Consider the following 21,470-nt stretch of genomic DNA (forward strand, 5'->3'; position numbering starts at 1 on the left):
TCACTTCTTTAATGTTCAGAGTTTTTGTAGTGTGAATCTTTTCATATTTGAAAATGAACAGGAAAACTGAATTATTTCTCAGAACTTTTGCATTGAAATAGCATTTCTTTTTCTTTTATATTTATTGAGTTGTAGATGAAAACATAGTATCTTTTTATCTTTTTATGTGGTGCTGAGGATTGAACCCAGTGCCTCACACATGCAAGGCAAGCACTTCACCACTGAGCTATAGCCCCAGTCCCTGAAATAGCATTTCTAATTATCATTTTTTTAATGCTTATTAGGGGAACTGCACCAAAGGAAAGTGTTTACATTAATATAGCTTTTTTCTGATTGTTTATATTAATACAGCTTTGTTTCAGTAGAAGAAGTTATTTTATGTTTTTAAATGTCACTGCAACAAATGACTTACTACATTGTTTATACACAAAGAACTTCTCACCAGTATGTTTGTTCTTGTATTTGAAGGTAGGAAGATCAATTGAAAGCTTTTGCACATTATTGCATTGTTGACATTCATAAGGCTTCTATCTGGTATGAATCTGTTTGTGATTTGAAGCTAATAATAAGACAGGTTAGGGATTGTGGCTCAGGGGTAGAGCGTTTACCTACCACGGGTGAGACACTAGATCCTCAGCACCACATAAAAATAAATAAGTAAAATAAAGATATTCTGTCCAACTACAACTAAAAAGAAAAAAAAAATTACACAATACACAATCAAATTTTTTCTCTGTGATATGAGTGTGCTATGCAATTGAAGGAGAATAGAAGTCCTGAAAGCTTTTCACATTGTTTTCATACAGTCTTTTTTTGGTATGAGTTTTCAAATTGAATTGGAATAAGCAAAGGTTGTACCACAGTATTTACTTTCAAGAGGCCTCTCTCCAGTATAAGTTCCTTCATGTATATGAAGATAAGCATAACTAGTCAAATCTTTACCAGACTATTTACATTTTTAAAGTATTTGAAGGTAAGCCAAACTACTGAAGGCTTTACCAGACCATTTAATCTCACAGGACCTGTCTCCATTGAGATTGTTCATGCATTTGTAGGAAAAGAGAAAAAGAAAAAAAAAATGATGTTTTTTTTTTTCAAATTTTTGGATATTGATGAACCTTTGTTTTATTTATTTATCTATATGTGGTGCTGAGAATCAAACCCAATGCCTCACACATGCTAAGCAAAGGCTCTACCACTGAGCTACAACCCCACCATGAAGGTTTAATACATTGTTTACATTCATAGAGCTGCTCTCCAGCATGAGTCTGTTCATGCACATGAAGACAAGTGGAAGGACTAAAGGTTTTACCTCAATGTTTACATACCCAGTAACATTCTTTCCAGTATGAGTATTTTCTTGGGAGTGAAGTTCACCAGTTGAAGCAAAGGCTTTCCACATTGTTTACATTCATAAGGCTTCTTTCCTATATGATTTTGTTCATGTGAGCAAAAGTAATCAAGGAAAAGCTTTCCCACAGTGTTCACACTAATAATTTTCTCCAGAATGATTTTGATTAAGCCTTTTAAGGCTAGACAAAGTAGTGAAGACTTTTCAACATTGTTTACATTTATAGGGCTTCTCTCTACCATGAATTCTTTCATGTGTGTGAAATAGAATGGACTGAGTGATGGCTTTGACTCACTGCTTAGTCATAGGGTTTCACTCCCATATGGGTTTGTTCATGTGAGTAAAGGCTAGAGGACTGTGTGAAGGTTTTGCCACACTGCTTACATTTATAGGACTTCTTTCCAGTATGAATTCCTTTATGTATTTGAAAGAAAGAGAATACAGTGAAGGTTTTCCCACATTTTTTGCATTCATAGGGCATCTCTCCAGTATGAATTTATGTGTGTATTCAAAGGTTAAACAAACTAGTGAAGGCTTTAAAACATTTTGTACATCCACAAGGTTTCTACTCAGTATTAGTTTGATTATGTGTTTGAAGATAAGAGAAGGCAGTGAAGGCTTTTCCACATTTTTTGCATTCATAGGGCTTCTCCCCAGTATGAGTTCTTTCATGTGAGTGAAGACTAGAGGACTGATTGAAGGCTTTGCCACACTGCTTACATTCATAGGGCTTCTCCCTAGTATGAATTTGTTTTATATTTTTGAAGGTAAGCTAATACAGTGAAGGCTTTTCCACATTCTTTGCATTTACAGGGCTTCTCTCCATTATGAGTTTGTTCATGTGAGCAAAGAGTAGAGGAATGAGTGAAGGCTTTGCCACATTGTTGACATTCATAGGGCTTCTCTCCAGTATGAGTTTGTTCATGTGAGTGAAGGCTAGAGGCCTGAGTGAAGGCTTTGCCACACTGTTTACATTCATATGGCTTCTCTGCAAGATGAGTTTGTTCATGAACCTGAAGTTCAGAGGAACAAGTGAAGACTTTACCACATTGTTTCATTCATAGGGCTTCTCTCCAGCATGAGTTCGTTCATGTGAGTGAAGGTAAGATGACCGAGTAAAGGCTTTACCACACTGTTGACATTCATAGGGCCTCTCTCCAGTATGAATTCGTTCATGTGAGCGAAGGCTAGAGGAATAATTGAAGGCTTTGCCACACTGCTTACATTCATAGGGCTTCTCTCCATCATGAATTCTTTCATGTGAGTGAAGGCTAGAGGAATAAATGAAGCCTTTGCCACACCGCTTACATTCATAAGCCTTCTCTCCATTATGAGCTCTTTCGTGTAAGTGAAAGCTAGAGGAATGTCTGAAGGCTTTGCCACATTGCTTACATTCATAGGGCTTCTCTCCATTATGAGCTCTTTCATGTAAGCGAAAGCTAGAGGAATGTCTGAAGGCTTTGCCACATTGCTTACATTCATAGGGCTTCTCTCCAGTATGAATTCGTTCATGTGAATGAAGGTAAGATAACCGAGTGAAGGCTTTACCACATTGTTGACATTCATAGGGCTTTGTATGAGTTCGTTCATGTGAATGAAGGCTAGAGGAATCAATGAAGGCTTTGCCACACTGCTCACATTCATAGGGCTTCTCTCCACTATGGGCTCTTTCATGTGAGTAAAAGGTAGAGAAATGAGTGAAGGTTTTGCCACACTGCTTACATTCATAGGGCTTTTCTCCAGTATGAGTTCGTTCATGTGCATGAAGATAAGATAACCGAGTAAAGGCTTTACCACATTGTTGACATTCATAGGGCTTCTCTCCAGTATGAGTTCTTTCATGTGAGCGAAGGGCAGAGGATCGAATGAAGGCTTTGCCACACTGCTTACATTCATAGGGCTTCTCTCCTGTATGAATTCGTTTATGTATTTGATGGGCAGTGGAAGAAATAAAGGCTTTCCCACATTGTTTACACTCATAAGGCTTCTCTCCAGTATGAGTTCTTCCATGTATTTGAAGGTTACCAGATGTAGCGAAGGCTTTCCCACACTGTTTACATTCATAGGGCTTCTCTCCAGTATGAGTTTTTTCATGTGAGTGAAGGCGAGAAATCCGAGCATAAGCCTTGCCACACTGCTTACATTCATACGGCTTTTCTCCTGTGTGAGTTCGTTCATGTATTTGAAGTTCAGAGTAACATGTGCAGACTTTACCACATTCTTTACATTCATAGCACTTTTCCCCAGTGTGAATTCTTTCATGCTTACGAAGTTTACTGGATGAAGGAAAGGCTTTACCACACTGTTTACATTCATAGGGCTTCTCTCCAGTATGAGTTCGTTTATGTATTCGAAGGTAGGAGAATTTAATGAAGGCTTTACCACATTCTTTACATTCATGGAGCTTCTTACTTGTATGATTTCGTTTATGTTTTTGAAGAGAATATGAATGAGTGAAGGCTTTCCCACACTGCTTACATCTGTAAGTCGTCTCTCCAGGAGGAGTTTGTTCATGCATTTGAAGGTTATTTGAAATAGTAATGGCGCCTCCACAATGCTTACATCCAGGTGGCTGCTCTCCAGTATGAGATGGTTGATATTTTTGAAAACACCTGGAACAACTGAACTCTCTTCCACATGTCAGACCTCCATTAGGTCCATTTACAGTGTGCTCTGACATCTGGCATTGAACACTTGTGAGAGAAATGGAGGATTTTCTCTTCTCTTTACATTCATATAGCTTTCCGCCACACTCCTCCTTCTCATATGGTTGGTTTGCAGAGTGAGATATGATGGGCCTATTAAGGAAAACATGACATGTGAAGACCTGTCCACACATATTGCTTTCACATGAACTGACTAGCAGGAATGTTTTTTTAAGACTAAGATATGGAATCTCCCTGAGATTTTTCCACACTGGGTACCTTTTCAAAGTTTTCCAGAGCCTACCATATGACTTCTGTAAAAACATAATAATAATAATTACAAGTACAATTTATGGTTGAATCATTAATACTTTTACATTTATTAATAGGCTTTGGACTTATACTATTACCAATATCATGGAAAGCACTGGTTTTTTGTCATATCTATACTATATGCTCTTTGAAAATCAATATAACAATTACTTTGTAAACTGCTTCTCCACAGCTGCTACTAAAGCAGTGCTATCATAAATGAAGCTTGTTAACACTGTCAAAAATTCAATAGTTTTTGAAAACAGTAAACAACTATCTTACGTTAAAGTCCATATTTGGTGAAAAAAGAATAAGTATAATTCATCTCATGCTTGTTTCTGTTGCTTATTTGTGGAACTATAGGATGTGCTAGAATTCCCTCAAGGCACTCGGTTTCCTCATATGAGTACAAATTACCTTACATCTCTCTTGGTATTTGTGTTCTGATATTCCATGTTCTGGTCCTCCCATGTGTCTCCTGAAATGTAGTCCCAGAAAAGTCATTATGCATCATCATGATTTCAGAATGCATTATGGGATTTACAATTTGGACAACTATACTGCACCCTTTAAAAAAATGGTAAAGGCGGGGAGGAGACAGGATTATGGTATTTATGTTGCAGAGTGCAATGACATTAGGCCCAAATTATTCCCTAAAGTACTCCCTTTCTCACACTCCAAATTCATGAGGGGGAAAAAAAAAAACCTCCCAGGTGCTTTGTCTATGATTATGTAATGAAACGTCATCCTTACCTATAGAAGCCAGGTTTCTAAGGACTTCCCGCATCACATCTATGTAGAGATTCTTCTGGGAAGGTTCCAGCAAAGCCCACTCTTCCTGGGTGAAGTTCACAGCCACATCCTCAAAGGCCACTGAGGTCTAAAATGTCCCACAAAAGTATAGGGTATACCAGGAGAGATTGACAACATGTGAGTTCTATTCTCTACATGTGAGAATAGATGATTCTACATGATTCTGTGATCTCCAAATATTCAGTGTCTGATTTGGTTGTTAAACTTGTACTCTGTCTGCACTCACTTCCCCAAATGGACATTCCAATATAAGAAAGAATTATCAGGAAAGCATCAGAAGAGAAAAAAAAAATACCCTTCTCAATTTTAATCAAGAAAGTAAGGTATGCTCTCAGGTCACCCCTAAGATCTTCTCAGGGTTAATGACTAATACATGGAATGATGAAGCCCTACGACTTCATGTGCAGAGGAGAGCTAATATTAGTCTTTTTGTCAACACCTATCCTGAGAAATACCTATTGACAAAGTTGTAGTTTAGCTGGTAGAACGTAGTAAAGATTTGGATAGGATCTCACCAAACTAAGCATTTACACTGAGTCACAGTGCTTGACTGTGTAGGTAAGCAGCACAGGATGTGCTGAATGATAATGTTTATTTCAGAAATCATGTTATTTTGTCCCACTCATATAATAGAACTTCCAGGATCAAAAAATCCCAACACCTCAAAAGAAAAAAAAAGAACAAGAATTTTAGAAAACATCTGCATATCATGCATCTGGAGAAGTGTTGATACCTAGAAAGAATGAAGCAGCAGCAGCTGACAAAAAGCAAACCCAATTTTGTGACATTAACACGCACAGACCTGGAAATGAATAAAACACCCTAAAAAGTCATGGGGATCTACAAAACCTGAGGCTATACTGAAGAACAAAACCAGGTCTCCATGCTCTCACCATTTCTAGAAAACACACCAAGAGGGGGGCTACTAGGGAAGACAGGAACAAAATCACACCATTACAGACATCAGGGCTGACTCTCACAGCAGCAGACACTGAGGCAAAATCAAGAACTCCACCACAATGATAGAGGTAGGAACAGGTAACACATTTGCCTTGTATTACTGGCTTCCTGCTCTCTACAGTCTCTACTACAAGTGAACAGGACATGTGACAGGGTTTCTTCATTGCTGAACCTACCAGAAAGCCTGTGACATGTGGGAAGATCAATACCTGAGAAGTCCTAGGGCTTTAACACACAGAGGCCTCACACAAACCTCCTCACAGGCCCACAGCCACTCAACTGTCACAGGCTGAAATGATCAACCCTATCTCATGTGTCAGAGCGGTGGCTCCTGGACCTCAAGCCATTTCGCAAAGTTGAGGTAACCCAAATGAGTTCACAACGTAGGTCCACACAAAATCCTGCCCTGCAAAGTTCAGAGCACCAGCACTCATAATTTTCAAAGCCTGGAAGTACCCAAGAGGAAGATGTGTTCCCAAGGTCAGGGGTGAAAATATTAGTAAACAAAACTCAATAAAAATCAATTAATAATCAAAAATCAGCTTTGCTCTTATAAAATTCTGAAATGCAATTCTTAAAAATTCATTTATAATGACACTCCAAGAATAAATATAGAAGAATAAATAATATAATAATAATATATGCTACATACATAGACAATAGAAACTATAAAACTTATTTTCTAAACTGTAACACTTCTTGGAAGAAGCTCAAGATCCAAATAAATGAGAAACTATTTCATGCTCATGGAAAAAGGTTTAACATTATTAAGGTGGTAATAATCCCAAAGAATCTATATATATTATATTTATAATATATATATATATATATATTATATTTAAACCCATCAGAATCCCGGGTGATGATTCCTTTTTAGAAATGCAAAACATCATTCAACATTACAAGGGACCCAAAATACCACAGAACTTTGAAAAAGAGCATTTTGACTACCAATGAAATTAGTACAAAACTTGCTTCAAGTCAACAGTCACCAAAGGTGGCACTAATGGTACCTTTAACACCACGTAGATGAGAAATGACAACACCTCCAGGGAGCAGATGGTCAGCCAAATAGCAGTGGAGCTGCTCCACACATAAACACAGAAAAAGAAGTAGAACAAATGTGACCCTGGAATAGCCTCAAATTTCACATAACTTCATGATGCACCTCAGTCCCAAACCCTGGGACTCAGCACCATCCTGCAGGGAGCAGCCTGAGCGCCCTGTGCAACATCAACACGCTTCAGTGATAAAGTCACAGGACAGTTCCCCGTATCCAAGGCCAGCCCAGGGCGTCACCAAGAGAAAAAAGAATAAAGAAAATGAGGTACACATACACAATGGGATTTTGCTCAGTCATAAAGAATGAAAGTATGTCATCAGGATGAAAATGGGTAGAACTGGAAGACAACATGCTAAGTGAAATAAGTGAGAGCCAGACCTCAGATGCTGAATGTTTTCTTTCCCATATGTGGAAGCTAGAGGAAAATCAGGACAAAAAGTGGGGTAGGCAGGATCCCGTGAAAACAGAACAGAGATCAGTACAGAAGAGGACGGAGATTGAGAATTAGGGAGGAAGGAAAAGAAAAGAGAGAACACTGGAGTGAAGTTGGACAAATTATGCTATGTGCATAGATGACATATCATAATGAATTTCACCATTATGTTTATCTATAAAGCATTAATTAAAAAAGAAAACTGTAGATAAACAGAAGGAAGTCTAGTAGAATAGCAGTAAGGAAACAGAAAGAGAATAAGAGAGAGAAAAGGGAGTTACTGGGGACTGAAGTAGAGTAACTTACACCCTATGCTTGCATACTATATAAAAAATAAAAACCCAACATTAGCCAGGCAAGGAGGTACACACCTGTAAGACTAGCAACCCGTGAGCCGGAGGCAGGGGATGCAAGTTTGAGGCCAGCTTCAGCAATGTAGCAAGGCCCTAAACAAGTTAGTGAGACAGTCTAAAAATAAATAAATAAAAAGAGCTGGGGATGTAGCTCAGCGGTAAAGTGCCACTGAGTTCAATTCCTGACAGCAAAAAGATACATAAATAAAACAAACTCTAATATTATGTATAACTAATATAGTAATACAAATGGAAAGAAAAAAAGGGGGGTGCAATTTGAGAAAATCTGGGAAGCACTGCCCTGGGTTTTATACTCAACACCACAAATGAAATAAACAAACAAGAAACATAGCCTATTTTTTTTTTTCTTAAAGCCCTAAAACATTTCCAAAATAACAATGATCAAATAGAAAAGATTAAAAAAAAAACCAAAAAAACAAAAAACAACTTTTTTTCACCTTGCTCACCTCTGAATAAATATATTTCACATTTAAGGAAACCCAGGCCTGCAATAAGTGAGCAGAACATTTTAAAGTGATAAACACAGAAAGGGCTGAAGCTAAGGGAGCAGATGTGTAAGGATCAAGGGGCTGGTAAGGTCCCTGACAGCCGGACATCATCCCCCCTGGTCCTGTTCAAAGAAACACTCCATGATCACCCTCCCAGGAGACCTGGACCATGACTCCAGTCTAGGAGGCTTTCAGGTTTGCACAGCACTGCACTGGGGTGGGTGGTCCTTATGCTCTGGGAGAGTTTTCCTCCTACACAACTGTGAGAGAATGCAAGGGCAAGAATCACTGCTGACCTGGCCCCTCAGCACCAGCATCCACAGGCTCACTGTCCACCTGTCTCCAAGGAATGGGAACAGGGCTTGGGGGAGACAATGTCCCAAGGAGGTAGCTCTCTAGATGAGGCCTGTTCCAGGACATTCCTGAGCCCCAGGGCCTCCAGCTGCTCCCCTCACAAGCTGAATGACACACCTCATAATGTCCTCTAGAAGGAGGTGACCAAGGGTCTAAAATTGCCTGCTTCCTGTAGGACACAGGGCAGCCTAAAGGACTTGAGGCAGCCCCAAGCAGGGCAATACAGTGGCTGAAAACATGGGAACCTGTGAGGGGTCCAAAAGAAACCTCTCCACAATTTGATAAAGTATCAATTCCTAGGGAAGGAAAAAAAAAAAAAAAAGAGAGAGAGAGAGAGAGATACAGTGAAGTTCCAGGTGACTGTTCTCTCCTTTCATCATATGGGAAATTCACAAAAAAAAAAAAAAAAAAAAAAAAATGAAAATGCTGTGAACTTGGAAGGGGAGTCAGATCTGTAAATATGAGAAAAGGACAGGAATATTAAGAATGTACCAAAAGCCCTGGTAGGGCATAGGAGGGGAAAAGGAGCGTGACTCCTTGAGAAGAAGAAATACAGACCCCTCAGACCAGCATCTTCTACCCAGGAGCCCCACACCTAAGGCAGGATCCCCTGAGACCCACTGCCATCACTTCACACTGAGAACCTAGGGCTGGGGTCCAGCTGGGCAGAGAGGGTTCTGCCAAAGTGGCTACAGACCAGGCAGCACACTGGGAACCCACCTGCACCAGCCCACACCATGACCATCAAGGGCTGAGCTAAAGCAGCATATGACTCAGGTACTCTTGGGTGACTATAGAGCTGACAGTGGGAGGCCAGAGGCCAGCCACAGCTGGTTCATCACTTGTAACAAGCATACCTCCCACCTGACCAGACCTGCCCCACATACTCACCATTTTCCGCCTTCTGGGGAGACCTGACATCCTTTCTGTGGACCTCATAGCACCTGCAGGTCACAGGGAGACAAATGTGAGCCAGAGCCACTTGGGCCTCACACAGCAGAGGAGACACAGTCCTGGAGATGGATTCTGAGCTCCACAGGGTGAGAGATACTGGCCTCTGAGGCTGTGGAAGACCACCCCCTCCTACCAGCTGCCTGCTGACTGCCAGGGCTCCACAAGACCCCTCTCTCACCCCAAATATGCACACTCTGGGGCCCTGACTGACAGGAGATGCATCACGCTCCTGAATACATAGGCCAGGAAGACAAGGTATTGGCAAAAGCCCTTTTCAGGCAGAACTTCCTCCCTGTAAGGGGACCTGCCCCAGCAGGGGGACATTTCCATTTATGCAGAGCTGAGCCTGGCTTTCCAAAGCAGGCCCTGTAGGCTAGGAAGTTCTTCTGGGCACAGAGTCCCAGGCATATGTGAGGAATTACAGCCTTGGTTCCAAGGCAGCCTGACCTGACCTCAGAGAAGGTGTGTGCCACCTGGTCAAGCCTGACTAGGAAGGAGGAAGCCAGGTGTAAATCACTTGGGAAGAGGCCAGGGCTTCATGGGCAAGGCCTGCTCATACTTTTACTCTGTCAACTAATTTTCAGACAGAAAAATATAAAGACAATCAGGAAGTACAAGTATTAAGTGCATGAAAAACTAATTACATGACAATAATAAAAAAAAAAAAAAGAAAAAGAAAAAGAAAGAAAAAACACAGTGAAAGCAAAAGAAAACACTTGAGCCAGCTCAGGTGAGGAGCCTGCCTCACTCACAGTTCAGAATGAATACCCACACACAGTGGGGTAAACACATTCCCATGTTGGCAGCCACACTCTGACTGCTGAAATTTGGCCCAAGGGGACTCATTCCCTGTGTCCAGGAGGGGACACCTAAGGATTTATCTCTTAAAATGCACCCTGCCCCCTGTCCTGTAGGTTTTCTTTTTAAGATAAATTCAAAAGAAGAGAGTGATACACTCACATTTATTATAAAGGGGTTTCTTCCATCAAACTGCAATAGGGTGCAAGAAGGCTACCCTACCTCAGGGCAGATGTCTGCAGTCTTTACAAGAAAAAAAGAATTCAAGTGCAGAGAATAATAAAAGTAAAAGATATAACATCAAAAGTAAATTCAAAATGAGAAAATGACTGAAAACCATTTCAAAGAACATGGATATAAACTGAAATTTGCTCATGCTAATGGTATTCAGTGAAAAGCAATATATAGTCACATAGAAGTATAAAAGGATAGACAGGTAAGAGGGTAAACACACAAGGATGAACAGTGAGAGAGCTGCTCCACATACTACAGTGCAGTTTATCCATAATCAATAATCTGAGAATTTCCCTATGTGTACAAAATTATAAAGGGTACACACTTGGGGACCAAATTTAAAAAATACAATGAAATTGTCAAAAACATAAAAATGAAACTGGAAACAAGTGAGGTTCCTGAAGCAGGAACAGGGAAGGAAACTGGGAGACCCAAAGACTCAGACAGCACAGGAGTCTAACCAACTGAGGCAGAGAAACTACACATTGCACATTATAGAACTCCAGTGATAGAGCACTAATGGTAACATTAAAGTACTGAAAACTCAATAAGACAGAACTAAGAAAAATTCTGCTTCCTCACAGCTGGTTAAACTAGAAGGAAAGACAGAATTAGCACTGCACTCACCTCCAGGCAGAGGTGGGAGAGAGCAGGGAGAGAGGCAGCCTGCCCAGGGCCAACCCATCCCTATTTGGACAGGAATATATGGGTGAATTGATTCATATCAAATTGAGCATTAAAAAATTGTTTCAAAAACTCTGTTCTTTGTTACATCAAATTACTGTATCCAAATAAATGTTAATCCATAATATAAAAATCTCCCATTAAAGAAGGAATGAAATTCTTGGGCGGGTGAGGTGATACATGCCTGTTATCCCACTGGCTTGTGATCGGGAGGCAGAAGGATCATGAGATCAAAGCCAGGCTCACAACAGGGAGGCATAAGCAATGCTGTGAGACAATGGCTATTTAAAAAAGAAAAAAAAAAATTACACAAAAAGGGCCAGGATGAGGCTCATTGGTTGAGTGCCCCTGAGTTCAATCCCCACTATCAAAGGAAAAAAAGAAAGAAAAATGAACTTGCTACATTCTTGGGACAAACTAGAATTGTACGGCAGCAAGACTTGATAAAGGAAGCAACAGAAACCAGCTCAGGGAAGCACCCTCTGATCCACAGTTCACCAGGAATCTCCGCTTGGGGACCACTCTCACAGAGGATGCAGCTCATGTGGCTTCTCCTAGGGAATGAGGAAAACATGAGCAGCTGGGACATTTGGTTCTGGAAGGTCACTGTGCTCTCCTCTCCACAGAGTGGAATGTTCCCTCCTGCAGGACCTCAGTTGTCACTGGCACCCAAGCACCCACCAGGAGGCACATGAAGGTCCTGGCCTGTGAGGCCTCTTTCCTGAAACCACTTCTGACACCACAATGTGAGTTTGATGAACACCAATCTGTTCTCCAAAATCACAAGTCACTCAAAAGTTCAATTCTGACACCACCAGTCAGCACAAACCCTAGTTCAGGGTCAGCTCAACACTGCCCCACTGTAGATGCCAGCTGCAGGGCAGGAGGGCCAGTCCTGCTGAGAGCAAAGAACTACAAACTGGGGACTCCTATCACCCCTCCTTAACTTCACTGATTTGATTTTAGCAAAGCATATCACTTAGGTTCAGTTTAAAGGACTCAACTTAGGATTGGCCAAAATAAAAAGATATGTAAGAAAAAGAAAGTGTCGAAGAGAATTCTGCAAAATATCTTTGATTTAATAACCCCAACTCTGCATTCTGCTAGAGCAGTTACTGCACAGAAACCCCTTCCCATTATGACTCAAAAGATGTTCCCTTTTTAACCCACGGCACATACACACTGATCCTGAAAATCCCTCCCCTCTTTTTTTCCCCTCATAAGTGATGAGGGAACCAATTTTGTTTTCAGGGATCAGAAAAATACTTGTTAAGCAAAACTGACTCAAATTTCTCTCCTTGAACCAGGACCCTGAACTCCGACCCACTGACAGCAAGAGCCAATATATACCCTTCTTCCTGAGAACAGGATGACTTCTGGTGAAACATTCTGGTGAAACATACCCCTGAGAACAGGATGACTTCTGGTGAAACATTCTCTGACCTGGGATCTGACTCTCCCCTGTCCCTGCACCCTCCCCTCCAAAATACAAGAGCTCATGATTCAGTGAATCTTTATAATGAACCAATTAGTCTGCCACATGTATTGGGGAAACATACTCACTTTCTGCAACCACAATGGAACAAAACCTTTCCTATTTCTTTTCCCAGGTAGCATTTCCAAAGCCAAGTTGTAGAATTCTATTTTAAACCCCTCTCCCACCCCTGCTCCCCCCAGAAGAACACATCTGAAAGGAGAAAAAGGTACATAAGAATTTTTAACTAGACAGGTGCAGTAGTGCAGGCCTACAATCCCAGTGACTACAGAGGATGACACAGAACAAACACCAGTTCAAAACCAGCCTCAGCAAGTTAGCAAAGCCCTCACTAAGTTAGTGAGGTTGAATTTTTGTAATGAAGAAACACACTTCTGGACTGGGGATCTATCTCATTTGATAGAGTGCCTTCCTTGAATGCTCAAACCCATGGATTCAATCCCCAGCGCACACATACATACATACACACACACACACACACAAAAAAAAAAAAAAAAGAAGAAGAGGAGGAGGAGGAGGAGGAGGGCTGGGGTTGTGGCTCAGTGATAGAGCATTCAACTAGCATGTTCAAGGCCCTGGGTTCGATCCTCAGCACCACATATAAATAAATGCAATAAAGGTATTGTGTCCAACTACAACTGAAAAACAAATATTAAAAGAAAAAAAAAAAGAAGAAACCAAGTTCTCTACCACACTGTCTTCTGTGAATACATTCATATCTGCAGCCACACTGAAACAGGTTTTCCCTTTTTCTATTTCCAGGTAGCATTCCCAAAGCAAAGGCCTGGAATTATATTTTAAATTAGCAACACCCCCCACCCTGCAAAAAAGGCATCTGAGAGACTCAGTAAACTCACTCTGGGGAACAAAACCAGTACATAAGAATTTTTAACTATGGAAATATAAGACCAAGTATTTCTTTTCTGTTTCTAGCCTTCTTTCTCTACTGAATTATATCTCTATCTTACTCTTTAGGAATATTTTCTGATCAGCTCTACTAATAAACTACATTATACAATTAATAAAAAAACTGACACTAAAATACCTGAGCCAGTCTTTCCAAGACAACAAATCCAGGCAGCTGCAGAACCACTGGACACTGATCTGTCAGACTCCAGCTTCAGGTCAGGCCATCTGTCACCAGGCACAACTTCCCACCCGCCTCCTGCTGCTGAAGAGCTTTGTAGGGTTTTGCTCCACCTTGCTAGGGTTAGTTTCCCCTGCTCTTTAGGATAACTGTTCTTCCTTCAAAGCTCTGAATGCATCCTGAGGGCAGGAACCATGTGTGTCATGTTCCCTCAACACCAGCATCTCACTGCCTGACCTGAGTATCTCCAGCTGCTCCGCTGAGAGGCTGCTTCCTATACCTCAGGCTGTCCTCTAGGAGGAGCTGATGCAGAGCTTGAAATTACCTACACCCTTCAGGGCGCAGCACACCTGTGGGCACCCTGCTGCAGCCCCAGGAAAGGACAGATCGGCTGAGGACACAGGACCCTGTGTGGTATTGAAAAAATACGTCTGCCCAAAGACTCTGCATAGGTGTCTGTTCCTGGGCATGATGAAGAGATGCATCAGGACCATATGAGGACTTTCTAGGTAATTCCTCTCTGCTTTCCACTCCTGAGAAAACTTTGCCCACATTAAAAAAATAATAATAAAATAAAATAAAACGTTTTTTAGAAGTGCTATTAATGAATAGATGAAACTATCAAAATTAAAACACCATCTGGTTAGGTGTGGTGGCCCATGCATGCAACTCCAGTGCCTCCGGAGGTGGAGGTAGGAGGATCCTAAGTTCAAAGCCAGCCTCAGCAACCGCAGGGCACTAAGTAACTCAATGAGATCCTGTATCTAAATAAAATACAAAATAGAGCTGGGGTCTGTAGGGGTCTGCTACCAGCCCTAGGAGCAGCAAAGTCCCAATGGGAAATGGATTTCACACCCAGCTTCCTGCACATTTAGGAGTATGTGCTGTCGGGTGCACAGGTTAATTCTGTGGAGAAAACAAGGACAGACGGGGACCCCAAGGGCCAACTGTCACTGACAGAACACACCTGAGTCTGGATTCCAAGAACAAACCGGAGTCCGGATTCCATGTCACCCTCCCCTGCTCACCGCACACTCTGGGAGCGTCAGGCTGCATGAGCTGCCTAGATAATGACCGAGAGGTCGCTAATAGGGAGCGGAAGAGGACAGGGACCTGCTGCCCTGCCCAGCCCAGCCCAGAGACAGACACCCAGGATGACTAGCCAGAGAAGACTCGGTCACCCTCTGCAGCTGAACTCGGGGACCTGCCACCCAGCCCACCCCGCGGGATCAGGGGGATAAGGTCCAAGGTCACCCGCCAGCAGGGACTCGTAACACTATGCAGCCGACTTCGTGGACCCGCCACCAAGCATTCCCCACCCCGCGGGATAAGGGGCAGGGTCCAGGCCACCCGCATTGGGGACTCCGCCCCACGCTCCGCAGCTCACAGGGACTCGCGTGGCCAAGGCAGGTGCTCACCGGGTCCGGCCAGTACTAGCCGCACATTCATCGTTTTGGGGGGCTCCAGTGACGCGCCGTACTTCCTAGGGACGTCGGGTATCCGAGCTCGGTGGGGCCCCAGGATATGCAGAGTCCCTGGGGATCCAGCGAAGTGGCAAAAGCGGAATAGAGGAAGGAGCGAGTTTGTGAGAGCCCGCCCTTCCCCTCCGTCTGCGCACCTGATTGGACAGTTCCTCCCCAGCGCCTAATTGTCCGCCTCACAGTCTTGAGTGACAGCTATTCTAACCAGTCGGTGGCTGAAACACGCCAGAGTGACAGGCTCTTGGCCCAGCCCTTTTCAGGCAGGGCTTCCTTGGCGAGAGGGTACCTGAGCCTGGCGGGAAACGTTTGTATTCATACTGTTGAGGAAGGCAACATCTAAAGAGGACCAGCGAATGTCAGCCGTATGTACAAATAACTGTGCTGTTCAAGATTGGGAGTAACTTGAGAATTTTATTACGATTTCAAATTGCATGACCTTCCTCACCTGTGTTCGTTTAGATGGCTCAGGCCCAGCTATGCAAAGGAAGACCCTGTTTAATTGAAATAAAATGTGTCATGTAATTTTAAATTTTCGGAAAGTCACCTAAAAAACGATAAAGAAACAGGTAAAATAGCTCAGGCATACCTCAGTGGTAGAGTGATTGTCTAGCAAAAAAAAAAAAAAAAAAAAAAAAAAAACCCTCAAAACAAGAGAGTCAGTTACAGGTGAAATTGGTTGTGAGTTCTTTAATGTAATATACATAAAATATCATTGTTTTTCTATGCAACCGATGCAGTGAGGTATTACTGTATGTGCATGGCCCACAATCAAGCAAACCTCAGGTCACCAACTTTCCTTTATTCTTCAGGGAAGTCAATCCATCAGGCATAGGAGGGTTCATTTTCTGGGTATGGAAATATATTACCCCCCACCCCACCATGATACAGGAGTTTGGAGACTGTAGACATGCAGTTTGGATGGTCAGGAACCTAGTACTGCAAGTTAAAATTTTAACTCAGGAAGGCAGCTGTAAAAAGTTTTAAACTTATTGTCACTGGGAAAAGCTCACAACTAGGTGTTCCCTGCTTATCTCTGGGACCCATTGTTACCTAGAGCCTCACTATTTGCTTTTCTCCTTCCAGGAATCATCTGCTATGGGAAAGGGTAAAAAATTCAGGACCCAGCCTTTCAGTGTTTGCCTCCCTCCTTCAGGACTCACTGTGGTTGTGAGAAACTGATATGACTCCATTTTTTGAGAAACCAGCTTCTACCTCAAGGCCTGTCCAGAGGGAGGGGGCATGACCTTTTTCCTTGGAATAACCCATAGAGCCTCCTGGGCACATACCCACCCTGCTGAGTTGTTCGTAAATAAGAGGAGAGATCTGTAGCACTACGTGTCCCTGACTCAGTTATGCTAGGTAACGACCCATAGCAACCCCCTAGCAACCACCAATCAGCATGAGACAGGAAAAATACCTGAAATGTCAGGTGACCCTCCCAGTAGTTTTGCAGATTGATAACAGGATTAGGCAACCCTGCAGTTTAGCATATACACCCTTGCAACCCCTCACGGCCTACACCAATCAGTTCAAATGTATCCACCACTTGAACTAACCAATCACCCTTACCCAACTTGTTCCCGCCAGTGAATGTGTTAATCAATGTTAAGAGTTGTTGTTTGTTTTTCCCACAGTATGAAATGATTTGCTGTGTGATGTTGTGACACATAGAGTATCCCCCCAAAACCTATAAAGCCTCACTGAACCAAGGGCCAGGACTCACTCCTCAGGACCCCTGCATCGGAAATGGTTGTGAGTCCAGGCTTGAGCTTGCAATAAAGACTCTTGTGTGATTGCATCGAATTTGGCTCCTGGAGGTCTATCGTGGTCCCACGAATCTGGCATTTCAGTTGGGCAGGGATAAATGTTTGCTTTTGGTAGATATGCTGGGGAAGAACCCAAAAAGGGATGAAATTTTACTTTTTCCCTCAGTGTCCATTGTTAATGTATGGTTAATTTACCCTCCCTCCTCTCAAACCACACTGTCTTTTCATTTTTCTTGGTGAGCTGTCTTATAGGAATGTCATTTTCCATAAACCTTCAATTACTATTAATTAACTACTTGTCTTTATGGTACTATTTCTTTAAAATTTATGGTGTTCTCTCAGTAGCTCACTGCAGACCAGCCACATTCCATGTGGTCAGGAGTCCAACCTAATCTTTGTGGCTGCCACATAACAGGTGCATCTCTGAGGTTTGTGACCCCCCTGATGTCTGTCAGCAACATTCACCCACTTTTATGCTACAATGAGGATACATCTCTTCCCTGCTAGTAGCTCTCCTGCTTTCCAAACAACAGAGCCCCAGGAGAGAACTGGAGCTGCAGGCAAAAAATCTCCACAGGTTGACCACACCTCCCCACCTGTTGCTTGGTGATGGACCATCTCCTTCCAGAAATCAGATAACAAAACAACAACAATAAAAGTAATAATAATAATAATTTTTTTAAAAAAGTGAGGAGAACCCTAAGTCTTCAGCTGTGTCTACAGGTCACCTCCACTGTTTAGATGTGCAGGTAGCAGATTAAAGATAAACTTCTGACGAATATGCAGTATAAGTCCAAGGCCATTTCCCCCCATGTGCAGCTGTTTTCTCACCCACCTTGTCTGGGGTAAAATTGAAGCTTCTGTCATTGAAAAGTCCAAGCCTCAGCTAGAGGGAAGGAGTACATAAGGAATGCCTGGTTGACCTCCAACCCTAACCACAATACAATAAGCCCCCTATTCACACTCCTGTCCCAACCTAATGAATCAGCCTATAAAATCCACCCTTGCTTTAGGCCATTACTATCCCCCCAAAATGAGTCATATCAGGTGTCTGACCTATTGACTCCAACCACAGGTAATAAAGCAGAGCTTGGTAATCTGAGCCTTGCTTCCTGGCTCCCACTCTCACTCATGCACGATTTTCACTTGTACTTACTTTGTAGTTGGACCTTGACTCTAATCTTCAAGCTGTGACTGTTTTCTCTTCACATGTGTGGACTGCTCTGTGACTACCAATCACATGTACAGATGTTCATATGCATACCTGTGTAATTCAACACCATCTAATAGGAAACCCAACCTTGAACAAGAAGAGGATAACTCAGTGCCTGTTGGCTTCCTGTTGTTGGCCAGTAACTCCCAGTGAATGTGTTGTTGAACCCTGGCCTCCCATCTGCACTGGGTCTATGTGTCAGGTGGCTCTGACTGCAGAACAAATCACTCCACAACTTACCAGCTCGTGGGTGAGCTGGTCAGCAATCTGGGCACATCGGGGCCCATGCAGACATGTGTTCTACATGTTGACCAGGCAGCTCTGCTTCTGGAGGGAACTGGCTGTTGGCTGGGGCACCTTGGTTCTCCTCCCCATGGTATCTCCTTTTCCATCAGCAACACAGTCTTTGCTCTCATGGAAAAAGAGGGTTCAACTAGGAAGACAAGAAGCACTCAAGACCTTTGGATGCAAGATGCACAATGATACACTATCATATTTGTTGTATTCTGTTGGATGCAGTAAATAAGGAATAACATGATCTTAACACTGTTGAGTTTTGTTGTGCTTGAATATTAGCTACTTCCCATTTATTTAGCTCTTTCTCAATTACTTTCAACTTTCTTTCTTACCTTTCGGGTAAATAGGTCTTAACCTTCTTCTGTTGTAAGATTTATTTCCAAGTATTTTTTTTCATACAATTTTGAATAGAACTGCTTCTTGTTTTCATTTTGAGATTGTTCATTTCCAGTGTAAAAATCTTCTGTTTCTGTGTGTATTTCTCTTGTCATCTGCAACATTGCTGAGCTAATTGAGTTTGGTGTTGTGTGTGCTCATGTTTATGTGAATGCCTTAGAAATTTTCACATATGCTTCCAATATAGCTTCTCATTAGTTTCTCTTTGTTATTCAATATCCAAACAGTTAAATGTGAAATACAAATAGCAAACTCAGAACACTTTTTGGGGGGAGAGGTACCAGGTATTAAACTCTGGGGCACTGGACCACTGAGCCACATTCCCAGCCCTATTTTAAATGCTATTTAGAGACAGGGTTTCACTGAGTTGCTTAGTGCCTTGCTTTAGCTGAGGCTGCCTTTGAACTCTTGTATTGTTTGAATTTATATGGCTCCTTTCCACTCTCCTCAGTCTCATATGCTTTCTTTCCAGAGTAAAATATGGTGTGCCCATTAAGGAATGAATAACATGTGAAGAAATGTCACATATACGTCATTTATATGAATTTATACTAATAAGTATTTTCTTTTTACAGATTTAAAATTTGGAATTTTACTGAAGATTTCTCACTGACTTCCTTTTTTTTAATACTTTGTATAGTTGTAGATGGACAGCATGCCTTTATTTTATTTGTTTATTTTTATGTGGTGCTGAGGATTGAACCCAGTGCCTCACGCATGCGAGTCAAGCGCTCTGCCATTGAGCTACAGCCCCAAAGCCCCAAGCCCTGACTTCCTTTTTAATTGTACAATTCCTCTACTACATGACTGCTATTAAAAATAACAAGGACATTATCGTGTTTTTCTTATTAATAATTTTTCTTTAACTAATAGGTCTTGGGTTTACATACTATCAATATGAGCAAAAATTTAAGGGCTCTTTTTTTTTTTTTTATTTGGTACCAGGGATTGAACTCAGGGACACTCGACCACTGAACCATATCCTCAGCCCTTCTTGTATTTTCTTTAGAGACAGGGTTTCACTGAGTTGCTTTCCACCTCACTTTTGCTGAAGTTGGCTTTGAATTTGTTATTCTCCTGCCTCAGTCTCCTGAGCCAATGAGATTATTTGCATGTGCCATGCTGCCCAGCCTAGGTTTGTAATATGTGTAAATTAATAAAAAGCAAATATATTTATTAATTTGTAACATGGCTTCCCAATAGCTATTATTAAAACAGTGATATTTGGACTGGGGTTGTAGCTCAGTTGTAGAGCACTTGTCTCACATGTAACACACTAGATTCAATACTGAGTATGACATAAAAATAAATGAACAAGCAGGCTGTGTTTGTGGTTCAGTGGTAGAGCATTGGCCTAGCATGTGTGAGGCACTGGGTTTGATTCTCAGCAACGCATATAAATAAATGAATAAAATAAAAGTTTATCAACATCTAAACAACATATTAAAAAATAAATGAATTAATATGTTGTGTCCATTGACAAGTAAAAATATATTTTAAAAACACAGTTATATTTGTGAATGTAGTTACTTAGCAATGTTTAAAATTCAATTATTTTGTAAGCTCTGGAACATCTGTGTTGTATGATGTATATGACACTCATGAAAAATACAAAGAATAAATATATTTAAAGTTCTGATTATTTGTTTTATATGTCTTACAATTTACATGAAAAGGATATGTAGGTTAATGATAAAAATGTTTGTATACTCTCCTCAAGGTCCAGGGTTCAATTGAAATGGCTCACACCCCCCCAAAAAAAAAAATCCATATCATGCTATGATTCCCTGAAGGGTCACTCCATGCTGAATGACTACAAATTACCTTTGATTTCTCCCAGAATTTTTGTTCTCCTCATCAATGTTCTGGTATTTGCATTTGCAGCCTAAAAGGCAGATCCAGTAAAATCATTTGAATTACAATGAGTTACAAAAATCCTACTGTACTTCTATTGTACTGTGTTATGGTCTGATTCAAATCAATACAAGTAATAGGTTATAGGTTATAGATTAGGAAATATAGATTAATGAAAGAATATGAATAAGAAAATTATAAGATTATAACAGGATTATAAGTTATAAAATTAGTAATGTTAAGTTACCTTAGTTTGCCCTAGTTATAAGATAGAAGAAGTAACAGTAAGATAAAAGAAGTACTACATCTTTATAGTTTCTCTGTGAAACTATTTTATGAACTATTTTAAAGATGATAAAAATGTGTATTTTTGCACTTTGTGCACCCACTTACACTTTGTATGCCTGCAACTATAAAG

General features: G+C 41.4%; 1 protein-coding gene across 1 annotated transcript; it reads right to left on the reverse strand.

The window, feature by feature from the left end:
* Positions 1-1,981: 1,981 nt before the first annotated feature.
* On the reverse strand, positions 1,982-15,570 carry LOC143641307 (uncharacterized). Its single transcript, XM_077108574.1, is given in 6 exon segments — positions 1,982-2,408; positions 2,411-4,149; positions 4,726-4,786; positions 5,062-5,188; positions 9,685-9,737; positions 15,464-15,570. Coding segments are annotated over 6 exon segments (2,331 nt in total). The 5' UTR covers positions 15,495-15,570; the 3' UTR covers positions 1,982-2,088.
* Positions 15,571-21,470: the final 5,900 nt, after the last annotated feature.

Source organism: Callospermophilus lateralis, unplaced genomic scaffold, assembly GCF_048772815.1.
Source record: "Callospermophilus lateralis isolate mCalLat2 unplaced genomic scaffold, mCalLat2.hap1 Scaffold_957, whole genome shotgun sequence".
Classification (NCBI taxonomy): domain Eukaryota; kingdom Metazoa; phylum Chordata; class Mammalia; order Rodentia; family Sciuridae; genus Callospermophilus; species Callospermophilus lateralis.